This window comes from Mobula hypostoma, chromosome 20, assembly GCF_963921235.1.
Source record: "Mobula hypostoma chromosome 20, sMobHyp1.1, whole genome shotgun sequence".
Taxonomy (NCBI): domain Eukaryota; kingdom Metazoa; phylum Chordata; class Chondrichthyes; order Myliobatiformes; family Myliobatidae; genus Mobula; species Mobula hypostoma.
Window position 1 is genome coordinate 22407923 of NC_086116.1, and position 13171 is coordinate 22421093.

General features: G+C 41.9%; 1 protein-coding gene across 16 annotated transcripts in view; it reads right to left on the minus strand.

Moving 5' to 3' along the window:
- The window catches only part of anks1b (ankyrin repeat and sterile alpha motif domain containing 1B), an 870400-nt gene that overhangs the window by 55084 nt on the left and 802145 nt on the right, over positions 1-13171 (minus strand). For all 16 annotated transcript variants that reach the window (XM_063072533.1, XM_063072513.1, XM_063072522.1 and 13 more), the window contains one exon: positions 8961-9113. In XM_063072533.1, coding sequence (XP_062928603.1) covers positions 8961-9113 — 153 coding nt within the window. The remainder of the gene's footprint in view (positions 1-8960; positions 9114-13171) is intronic.

Consider the following 13171-nt stretch of genomic DNA (forward strand, 5'->3'; position numbering starts at 1 on the left):
CCTTTTCTCATTTTCTTCATCTCCACCACATCTGTTTCCAGGATGCGGCTTTCCTTTCCAGGACATCAGAGGTGTCCTCTTCTCCAAAGAATGTGTTTTCCCTTCCTCCACCATTGATGCTGCCTTCACCCACATCTTCTCTATTTCCAAAACATCCATGCTCACCCCATCGTCCTGCCGCCTTAAAAGTGATAGAGTTTCTCTTGTCCTTACCTACCACCCCATGAGCCTTGGCATCCAATACATTCTTCTCCACAACTTCTGCCATCTCCAAAAGGATCCTACGCCAACCAAGCATATCTTTACCTCTCCCCCGCCCTCCACTTTCTGCAGGGATCGCTCCCTTGGTGACACCCTTGTCCATTTGTCACAAATGGCACTTACCTAAGTAAGCAACCTAAGTGCTACACCTCCCATTCACCTTCTCCCTCACCTCCATTCAGGGCCCACCCAAAACAGTTCCTCCAGGTGAGGCAGCACTTCACCTGTGAATCTGTTGAGGACACCTATTGTGTCTGGTGCTCCCCAAGCAGCCCCCTCTACATTGGTGAGACCTGTTGTAAATTGGGGGACCACTTCGTTGAGCACCTCTGCTCCATCTGCTAAAACCGGACCTTTCCAGTGGCCAAATATCTTAAGTTCCCATTCCTGTTCTGACATGTCAGTCGATGGCCTCCTCTTGTGCAATGATAGGGCCACCCTCAGGGTAGAGGAGTAACATAGAAACATAGAAACATAGAAAATAGGTGCAGGAGTAGGCCATTCGGCCCTTCGAGCCTGCACCGCCATTTATTATGATCATGGCTGATCATCCAACTCAGAACCCAGCCTTCCCTCCATACCCCCTGACCCCTGTAGCCACAAGGGCCATATCTAACTTCCTTTTAAACATAGCTAATGAACTGGCCTCAACAGTTTGCTGTGGCAGAGAATTCCACAGATTCACCACTCTCTGTGTGAAGAAGTTTTTCCTAACCTCGGTCCTAAAAGGCTTCCCCTCTATCCTCAAACTGTGACCCCTCGTTCTAGACCTCCCCAACATCGGGAACAATCTTCCTGCATCTAGCCTGTCCAATCCCTTTAGGATCTTATACGTTTCAATCAGATCCCCCCTCAATCTTCTAAATTCCAACGAGTACAAGCCCAGTTCATCCAGTCTTTCTTCATATGAAAGACCTGCCATCCCAGGAATCAATCTGGTGAACCTTCTTTGTACTCCCTCTATGGCAAAGATGTCTTTCCTCAGATTAGGGGACCAAAACTGCACACAATACTCCAGGTGTGGTCTCACCAAGGCCTTGTACAACTGCAGTAGTACCTCCCTGCTCCTGTACTCGAATCCTCTCGCTATAAATGCCAGCATACCGTTCGCCTTTTTCACCGCCTGCTGTACCTGCATGCCCACTTTCAATGACTGGTGTATAATGACACCCAGGTCTCGTTGCACCTCCCCTTTTCCTAATCGGCCACCATTCAGATAATAATCTGTTTTCCTATTTTTGCCACCAAAGTGGATAACTTCACATTTATCCACATTAAATTGCATCTGCCATGAGTTTGCCCACTCACCCAACCTATCCAAGTCACCCTGCATCCTCTTAGCATCCTCCTCACTGCTAACACTGCCACCCAGCTTCGTGTCATCCGCAAACTTGGAGATGCTGCATTTAATTCCCTCATCCAAGTCATTAATATATATTGTAAACAACTGGGGTCCCAGCACTGAGCCTTGCGGTACCCCACTAGTCACCGCCTGCCATTCTGAAAAGGTCCCGTTTATTCCCACTCTTTGCTTCCTGTCTGCTAACCAATTCTCCACCCACACCAATACCTTACCCCCAATACCGTGTGCTTATTATAACTGCTGTTCCTTTATTGCACACATTTCTAATTTCCTGTTTAATACCATCTCCGACCTCACTACTACTGTTAGGTGGCCTGTACACAACTCCCACCAGCGTCTTCTGCCCCTTAGTGTTACGCAGCTCTACCCATATCGATTCCACATCTTCCCGGCTTATGTCCTTCCTTTCTATTGCGTTAATCTCTTTTTTAACCAGCAACGCCACCCCACCTCCCCTTCCTTCGTGTCTATCCCTCCTGAATATTGAATATCCCTGAACGTTGAGCTCCCATCCCTGGTCACCCTGGAGCCATGTCTCTGTGATCCCAACTATATCATAATCATTAATAACAATCTGCACTTTCAATTCATCCACCTTATTACGAATGCTCCTTGCATTGACACATAAAGCCTTCAGGCACTCTTTTACAACTCTCTTAGCCCTTTTTAATGCTTGCCCTGGATTTGTCGGCCTGCCACTTTTACTTTTCCCCTTTGTACTTTTTGCTTCTACGCTCACTTTACACCCCTCTGTCTCTCTGCACTGGTTCCCATCCCTCTGTTGTGAACTAACCTCCTCACACCTAGCCGCTTTAATTTGATTCCCAACCCCCAACCATTCTAGTTTATGGTGGAATTCTTCATTAACATGGAGAGTGACGTAGTTAATTCAGAAACAAAGGTTCTGAACTTAAAGAGGGGTAACTTTGAAGGTATGAGACATGGATTAGCTAAGATAGACTGGCAAATGACACTTCAAGGATTGACGGTGGATATGCAATGGCAGGCATTTAAAGGTTGCATGGATGAACTACAACAATTGTTCATCCCAGTTTGGCAAAAGAATAAATCAAGGAAGGTAGTGCACCCGTGGCTGACAAGAGAAATTAGGGATAGTATCAATTCCAAAGAAGTAGCATACAAATTAGCCAGAGAAAGTGGCTCACCTGAGGACTGGGAGAAATTCAGAGTTCAGCAGAGGAGGACAAAGGGCTTAATTAGGAAGGGGAAAAAAGATTATGAGAGAAAACTGGCAGAGAACATAAAAACGGACTGTAAAAGCTTTTATAGATATGTAAAAAGGAAAAGACTGATAAAGACAAATGTAGGTCCCCTGCAAACAGAAACAGGTGAATTGATTATTGGGAGCAAGGACATGGCAGACCAATTGAATAATTACTTTGGTTCTGTCTTCACTAAGGAGGACATAAATAATCTTCCAGAAATAGTAAGGGACAGAGGGTCCAGTGAGATGGAGGAACTGAGCGAAATACATGTTAGTAGGGAAGTGGTGTTAGGTAAATTGAAGGGATTGAAGGCAGATAAATCCCCAGGGCCAGATGGTCTGCATCCCAGAGTGCTTAAGGAAGTGGCCCAAGAAATAGTGGATGCATTAGTGATAATTTTTCAAAACTCGTTAGATTCTGGACTAGTTCCTGAGGATTGGAGGGTGGCTAATGTAACCCCACTTTTTAAAAAAGGAGGGAGAGAGAAACCGGGGAATTATAGGCCGGTTAGCCTAACGTCGGTGGTGGGGAAACTGCTGGAGTCAGTTATCAAGGATGTGATAACAGCACATTTGGAAAGCGGTGAAATGATCGGACAAGGTCAGCATGGATTTGTGAAAGGAAAATCATGTCTGACGAATCTCATAGAATTTTTTGAGGATGTAACTAGTAGAGTGGATAGAGTAACACCTTATATTTCTTCTGGGTAGCCTCCAACCTGATGGCATGAATATTAATTTCTCTTTCCAGTAAAAAAAATTCCCCAATCCTCCCATCTTCTTCTATTTCCAATTCTGGCCACTTACCTCTTCTCACCTGCCTATCATCTCCCCTTGGGTTCCCTACTCCTTCCCTTTCACCTAAGGTCCACCCTCCTCTCGCATCAGATTCCTTCCTTTCCAGCCCTTTATCTTTCCCACCCACCTAGCTTAAACTAACAACTTCTAGCTAGCCTCCTTCCCCTCCCCCCAACATTTTTTATTCTGGCATCTTCCCCTTTCCTTTCCAATCCTGAAGAAGGGCCTTGGCCCGAACTGTTAACCGTATATTCATTTCCACAGATGCTGCCTGACCTTCTGAGTTTCTCTAGCATTTTGTGTAGGTTGCATTAGATACAACTGCTGGTGTGAAAGTCTGGAAACTCGCTGACACATGGAGCCAGGTACTCTCACAACATATCAGAAGTATTTAGAACATTATTGCATGAAATAATGGAGGCATTCAGAAAGAATTTGTAAAGCAGCCTAATTAACAATATTTATGTTACAAAATGCACCTGACCACACCAGCTTCCGGAGTTTGGACGCCCAACACTCCGGAATATGGATAGCTGGTGTGACCCCTTAAAAGTCTCAGGCCCACCCCACTAATTGGCAGCCATGTTTTGGTGCCAGGGTTTTTATATCTAAAGGGCACCTGAACTGAGGTTAGGTGTTTAATCGGCAGCTCTACTTTGGACTCTCATCTAGCATTTAGCTTATAATATAGTCCTCATTTCAGTCTCATACTGTGTCTCCATTCTAGTCTCTGATACTCCAGCATCTGGGTCCTTACCATCCTCGTCTAGGTCTCTTGCCATAACTTAAGAAAAAAGAGAGAAATAAAATGTCCAGATTTCTACTCATGTAAAGCCATTGTGCGAGTACCTGACAAACTTATTTTCATTAAATCACTGAATACATAAAGGCTTGGTGATGTTTGAAATATTTTTGAAAACCTAGGTTTGACAGCACAATTTTAAATTGACTCCAGAATCTTCACAGTTTGAGCAGAAGTTTGCTCTGATTACATTGATCAGTTTATTTCAAAGAACTTCCTGGCACATGTTCCAAACGTGTCTTTCATCATCCAGACTTGTGTTCCTTTGTGCTGTTTTCAAATCACATCTTGAAGTGGAGATCACGTTTACATTTTCCAAACAGTTTCATGGTTCATCTGCCTTGGTCAGCTGCCTTACATTTTGCTTTGTTTGTCTTTTTATTCCACACTGGAGGCTGTAGTAGAACAAAGGACCCTATGGAAAATCCTGGCAATTCTGGGCAATGTTTCTCACCCTCTGCATCCACCTTGGCTGAACAGAGGAGCACTTTTAGTTATAGACTAAGACAACTGTGCTGCTCCAAAGAGCGCTATTTGAGGTCATTCTTACCCTCTGCTATTAGGCTCTATAATGAGTCAACCTATAGCCAGGGAAGTGATGACCCTCCTCCTATTAGACTGAGGTAACTTATTTTTTATTCTTTCTTTTTTTCTCTTCTAAGGTTTGTATATTTGTACATCTATGCATTTGTAATGCTACTGTGACAGTGTTATTTCCTTTGGGATCATTAAAGTATCTCTATTTATCTAATTCAGCCTCTCAGGGACACTAATTGTAGCAGGGGCTGGTCCGTTGGCTTATTTCTCTTTGATCTCCTGCCAGCAATTGACTTTTTCTCAATGGATCTCAGTGGATTTCTATCTCAGAGGATCTCTTTTTATTTAGTGTCACCATTGATTGGTTATCATTCACTCCAAACACTTTCTTTAGAACTTTAAATGCAAAGTCTGACCATCCCTATGAAACATTCTGTGCTCAACCAGTAATCATACAATCGCTGCATGATCCATAAACATCACACCAGAACAGTTGTAGGCTGAAAATCAAAAAAAAATCTGCAGATGCTGGAAATCTAAAGTAAAAACAGATAATGCTGAAAATACCCAACAGGTCAATCCACCTCTGTGGGAGGAGAAACAGAGTCAACTTTTTAGATTGAAAAAATGTTAACTATTTTTCTCTTTCATGGTCTCTGGCTGGATCAGCTGCAAATACAACAGCCTGGATCCAATCCAACAAATGCAAAGGGTTGGTCTAGATCAGGAGAAGGTACTGAACTGAATCATGACTTATTACTTTGGAACCATGAGGTCAGTTAAGGATACATAGATATGCCCATTGTAATTCAGTGTTTGAAGAAGATGAAAGGGTAAGCTGCTGGACAAACTGAATGGTTCAGGTAGCGTCTGTGGAGGCAAAGGAATGGCCAGTGTTTCATGACGAGACCATGCATCAGGACAGCTTGGAAACACATGGGACAAGAGGCAGCCAGAATAAGCCCTAAGAAGGTCACATGGCAGTGTAATGAGTCTGGTGAGGATTTCATGAGAGACCATAAGACTATAAGACATAGGAGCAGAATTTCGCCATTTGGTCCATCAAATCTGCTCCACCACTTCATTATGGCTGATCCATTTCTCTCTTAACCCCATTCTCCTGCCTTATCTGTGTAACCTTTCACACCCTTAATAATCCAGAACCTATCATCCTCCGCCTTAAATATACCCAATGACCTGGCTTTCACAACTGCCTTTGGCAACAAATTCCACAGATTCACCACCATCTGACTGAAGAATTACCTCCTTATCTCTGTCCTAAATGGACTTCCCTCTATTTTGAGCATGTGCCCTCTGGTCCTAGATTCCCCCACCAATGGGGAAATGTCCTTCATATCCAAAGAGCAGAACAGCAATAGAAACAACAGCGAAAGAGGGACTGAATATAACCGTAACTCCTAACTTTGACATGTCCTTGTTTATGAGGAGGACAATGAGGGTTAAAATTAGCTGCGTATTGTTTGACTTGTGTCACACTGTTGTTGATGATTCAGTAACTTGTTATGACCGAGACAGGGGGCGGTTAAGAGTAACCTGAATCACACCTGACTGTGGCCACAATTAGACCAGATCAAAAAGTGTACCGACTTTCCATCCCTACTAACCAGACCCAATGCATTCTCTTCTTCCTTAAGAAGCTTGAGGTAGACTTACAGCCAAAGACAAAATCTGCAATCTTACATATCCTAGTAGTGTATTATGATATCTACGCAATCCATGCATGACAGCCGTGGCAGTAAGTTCTCCACGGTGCCATAGGAAAATGCCAGCCCTTCCCCACTTCACTCGTCAGCTTTCCTCTGTGGTGCTATGGCAGCCCCAGACACAAAAGGAAGGTTTCAGATGCTGTTACAACCCATCACTGATCTTCTGCAGGCACGTGCCTGAGCTGACGTACTATGCCTGTGTATTGTTACTCAGCAAGCATCCCGCCCTCCTGGTGCTGCTTCTATTTTACTAGAACCGTCAATCGGTGGTCTCCCCCACCTGGATCTACAGCCATAGTGAGTGAGGAGCTGCTTCTGTGTACACTGCACCGATATGGATGTAAAGGAAGGGGGCTCTGAATGCCAAGGTAGGCAGAGTCATGGCTCTGTGGAAATACACTAAATGCTGACAGATGCTTTGTTGAGCAAATGATGTGCTGCCTTACTCAACCCATAAACATCCAGTTGCTGAAAGCAGCACTCAGGTCTGACTTCATCAAGTAAGTATAGGAGCTCATGTGTGTGAAACAAATCTGTCTCATTGAACTCCCATTCAGATAAAATTTCTCAACTACACACTGATCCAAATACTCACTTATCTGTCTATTCCCTCAGTACTATTCTACTTGACACAGTGGAATTTACTGTATAACTTTCAGATTCTCAAGAAAGAATGTAGCAGCAGGTTATTTGGTTACTAAAGCATCTGATATAATCCAATGCAACTTCTGTCACCCTGTTCTAGGTTCTATTTACCTTCACAGAATGATGTCTTCTCCATCATCGAACACATCTACAAGGAGCACTGCCACAAGAAAGCAGAATCCATCATCAAAGACACCCACCATCCAGGTCATGGTCCCTTCTCGTTACTACCATCCGGAAGGAGGTACAGGAGCCTTAGCTCCCACACCACCATGTTCAGGCACAGTTATTACCCTCCAACCAGCAGAAATAACTGCACTCACCTCAACTCTGAACTGATTCCACAACTTACAGACTCACTTTCAAAGGCTCTACAGCACATGTTCTCAGTATTATTACATTTTTATTTGCATAATTTGCCTTCTTCTGCACATTGGTTGTCTATCTTTAAGTATAGTTTTTCATAAACTGTTGAATATTTTATTTTCCTGCCTACAATAAAAAATATTGTGACATATACATAAATTGATAATAAATTTAAATTTACTTTTTTATTTAAAATTTACCTTGGCATTCAGAGCCCTTCTCCTTTATAGCCACATCAATGGAGACAACAATGCAGAGAGTGGAAGTAGCTTCTCTCTCACTATGACTGCATATCCATGTAGGGAGTGGGAAGACTACCAACTCAAGACAACTACATTTCATGTCATTGTATGGCTTGATATGAAATGTGGCGGAGGTAAGGAATTCTAATGATGGCACTCTATTCTGGATCCACCATTGGGTATTTGGATCAGAGAGTGCTGCACAAAGATTTTCGTCAAATAGTACTTTAAGCCACATCACCAAATACCCCAGCTGCCTTTGACTTTTGCAACTTGTTGCGTATCAATGTTACACGTCCTTCCAAACCTTGTGTGGTTACCTGGAGGTGCTGTTCCTAAAACTTTGGCTGTCTTTACACCCACAGTCCTGATCTACAACTTTGGATGCAAAAATGATTTTGGTGTTACTATAATAAATTAACAAGGTGTAAATTTTAAATTAGAAACACACTATTCGCAGACAGTACAATTTCTAACAATTAAACACTGAATGGCCACACACTATCAAATAACTCTAATTGATTACATTTATCTATTAAAAACAAAATTTTCAGCCCTGAAGATGAAAATAAACAGCAGCATCAATGGCTCAAGAGATGAAATTGCTCAAAATATGATTCACAAATGTGCTAGCAAGACCATTCCTAATATCCAAGTTGTGCCTCAATTATATCTGATTAATCATCCTTTAGCTGAAACTCTGAACTCTAAATTCCAGAAAACATACTTACTAAAGATGTGTCAATTTTAACCACAGAAATATAACTGCAGTGAAACTTTAGCTGGAGAGACACTGATTAGTCCACCTATGTCAGGTGTAATACTAACCTAGACTGTAGAGATAAAGTTCATTGGAGATTAATGATTTATGAAGATCTATGGCTATATCAATTCTTCTTCCTAGTGCAGCACTGGTGTAGCCACATCATTCAGATTTAAATCCCTTCAACACTAATGGTTTATTTTCAAGATATTACATAAATCATGAACTTACATTAATGAGTTCAATTTCCCACAGCTTTTTCACAAGATCCATTGACGTATAACCATTTGCCAGAAAGGTCTTGATATAGTCATTCAGTTCTAAGGAATCTAACCAATCCGCCACAGATGTTGGACTGTTTGTATCATATCCAATAACCTTCACCTGAAATGAAAGAGATAAATATACGTGTAAGAGCTGCATGAAATTATGGATAGCAAAGTTGTTCTTTTTCATAGAATCAAATCCTTAACCAATTATCATCTCAAACATTAGAAAAGAGTGGCATGAAAAGACAATACCTGCATGGACAGGCGCTGCAGATTATATATCAAGCTTACAACCTTTTAGTTACCTCTAAGCACAGAGATGATCATGCTGCCATCACAGGGTCTGAGAACATGTTAATTATTGTGACAGAATTAACATCTGCACCAGAATATTTCATAGGAATGGCAATTGATAGGTTTGGAATTATGGATATTTCCAATGTTTTTTACAACAAGGATCAAATCAATTGCTCATTGGATGGATTTCCAGAATCAAAGGACTATCCCAGAGCCTGACAATGTGTTCCCTCGGACCCTGCAGGAGGGAAGTGCAGAAACTGCCAATGCCCCAGCAGAAATATTCAAATAATTCTTAGTGACAGGTGAGATTCAAGAATAGCTTCTTCCCCTCTGCCATCGGATTCCTGAATGGGCTTTGAAGCTTTGGACACTACCTCACTTTTTTTAATATACAGTACTGTATTTCTATTTTTGCACATTTTTTAATATTCTATTCAATATACATAATTGATTTACTTGTTTATTTATTATGTCTTACTTTATTTATTATTACTTTTTTCTCTCTCTGCTAGATTATGTACTGCATTGAACTGCTGCTGATAAGTTAACAAACTTCACATCACATGCCGGTGATAATAAACCTGATTCTGATTCTGATTCTGATACTGGAGGAATGGAGGATGGCCAATGTTGTTTGACTGTTTAAGAAAGGTTCTAAAAATAAACCAGTGAGCCTAACATCAGTAGTGGGTAAGTTATTGGAAGGTATTCTAAAGGAGTGGATATATAAGTACTTGGATAGACGTGGACTGATTAAGGATAGTCAGCATGGCATCATGCATGGTAGGTCACGTCTAACCAATCTTAGAGTTTTTTGAGAAAGTTACTAGGAAGGCAGTGGATGTCATCTACATGGACTTTAGCAAGCATTTGACAAGGTCCCACATGAGAGATTGGTCAAGAAGCTCAGTCACTTAGCATTCAAGTGAAGTAGTAAATTGGATTAGATATTGGCTTCCTGGGAGAAGCCAAAGAGTGGTAGTAGAGAGTTGTCTCTCTGACTAGAGGCCTGCAGCTCGTGGAGTGCCACAGGGATCGGTGCTGGGTCCATTGTTGATGTCATCTATATCAACAATCTTGATGATAAAGTAAAGGATCAGTAAATTTGCAGATAATACCGAGATTAGGGGTGCAGTGGACAGTGAAGAAGGCTATGCTATGGCTTGCAGTGGAATCTGAATCAGCTGGGAAAAAGGGCTGATAAATGGCAGATGGAATCTCATGCAACAAGTGAAAGGTGTTGCACTTTAGTAGGACCATCCAGGGTAGGTCTTATACTGTGCACAGTAGTGCAAGGAAGAGTGCCATATAACAAAGGGATCTGGAATACAGATCCATAATTAATTGAAAGTGGCATCACAGGTAGATAAGGTCGTAAAGAAAACTTTTGGCACATTGGCCTTAATAAGTCTTGAGTACATGAGAAGGGATATTATGTTGAAGCCGTATAAGACATTGGGGCGGCCTAATCTGGAGTATTGTGTACAGTTTTGGGCATCTACCAACAGGAGTGATGTAATTAAGGTTGAAAGAGTACAGAGAAATTTTACAAGGATTTTGCTGGGTCAGGAGGACCTGAGTTATAAAGAAAGATAGAATAGTTAGGACTTTATTCCTTGGAATATAGAAGATTGAGAGAAGATTTGATAGAGGTATACAAATAATAGGGAGTATAGATAGAATAAATGCAAGCGGGCTATTTCCACTGAGGTTGGGTGGGACTATAATCAGAGGCCATGGGTTAAGGGTGAAAGGTGAAGTTTAAGGGGAACATGAGGAGAAATTTCTTCACTCAGAGGGTTGTGAGAGGGCGGAATGAGCTGCCAGCACAAGTGGTGCATGTGAGCTCGATATCAATGTTTAAGAAAAGTTTAGATAGGTACATGGATGGTGGGGGTATGCAGGTCGATGGGAGTAGGCAGTTCAAATGGTTCGGCACAGGCTAGACGAGCAGAAGGGCTTGTTTCTGTGCTACACTTTTCTATGACCCTATGAAAAGAGACTGTGTGAATGGGTATGTTATCCAGTTTACAAAAATAAAAGATAATCTCAGTGAAACATGCAAAATTCAGACAGTGTAGACCAAGAAAATGTTCCCTGCCTGGAGTTTAGGACTAAATTTGAGGGCTGGTCATTTAGGACTGAAGTGAAATTTTCTACGCGTTTTTGATGGTGAATCACTTGAAATGTCTAACCAAATGCACAGTTGAGGAGATTGTTCAAAACTGAGATTAATAGAATTTTGAGCAGCAAGAGAATCAAGAGATTTTGGAGGAGTGCAAGAGAACTTAGTTGGCAAGATATTCAGCTATAAACTCATTAAATGAGGAATTGTATGCCTGCCTTTCATGTCTTAAAATTAGTTTTCATTTCCATCAAAATGCAGGAGGACTCATTATTTATGAATAGAAAATGCTAAATACAAAGTTATCAGTGTAGAAACGCTGGTAATATTGCAAGCTTAATTAAAAAATCCTGCAACCTTGTCGTAGTTTGGAGGCTTGTTTTCTTCAATGACCCAGTGAGCTATCTTGGCTGGAGTCAGGGCTTTATGCTTTGGCTCTTGGTCCAGTCACCCATGCCAAACAGGCCAAAGGGTAGAAGCCAGACTAAGAGTGGTCCACTGGTCCTCCAGAGTCAGGGGTTCAGCTCAGGGCTAACAACCCTGACTGGTCAAACAGCAATGAAGGATCTTTCTACATCTGAGTGCAATGGTATTCCTGAGTCTCCATCCTGGACTTGCATGACTGACAATAGTGAAATCTGAGAGGAAGCAACTGACACGATAAACGAAGCGCTGAACATCACCAGAGGACTTTCATTGCTGCCCTAAACACCAGCAGTGTAACGTGCAGTAAGTACGTGATTAAAGGCTGATTTATACTTCTGTGTCAAATAGACACCGTAACCTACACAAGTTGTGAGCATTTATACTTGTGCATTGGTGTGTCTGCGTCACTCTGCAATTCGGGCACATCGCGCATACGTACACACCTGCCCGTGCAAGGCTTCATTGTCATGGTAGTCTTTCTCGGGGTAAACAAGTTTAAAGCAAGCACCTTTTTTCGTAAAAGCGAAATGTGTCCTCCTTAATTTTGGAGGTCTGTAAAGCTTTATGGAAAGCATTGCAGCCAGAGTTCCTTCCCTGACCTTCAGTCGCCCAATGGGAAGCTATTGCAGCGTAGGAGGAAATGCGATGTTACCAAGCGGACCAATCACAGTTGTTGCGGTCTGCGTTGCCGCGACGTGTAGTTACATTTTGGGAGAGGCGCATGTCAGGCTACGACGTAGGCATCCGTTTAGGCTCTGCGTAGGGATCGCGGCTACACCGTACCTACGGCATAGATTTGATGCAGAAGTACAAATCAGCCTTAAGTATGACCTTAAACACAAGAGATTCTGCAGATGCTGGAAATCTTGAGCAACACACTCAAAATGCTGGAAGAACTCAGTAAATTAGGAAGCATCTAAGGAGGGAAATGAACAGTTGATGTTTCGAGCTGAGATCCTTCATCAGGACTGGAATGGAAGAAGGCAGAAACCTGAGTATGAAGATGGGGGGAAGGGTAAGTAAACTCTTGTTGAGGGCTAAAATTTATAGGGCCATAATAGCAAATACTAGGTTCCAACCTGATGAACATTATTGGTTAAATGACAATCTGAGTAGGTCTTTATGCATCAGTGTAGTGTGTTTCCAGAAAGAAAAAATATTGTAGGAAATCATTTTAAAACTAGTTATTTTCTTACAGCTTTTAATCATGCAAAATCATACCTAGAAAGATATTAGTTTTGTCATTTTGGATTTCTAAGTGGCTTAAATGTGCTTCTGGATCTCTCGTTCTACACTAACTAATGTGAAAAATAACATGAACT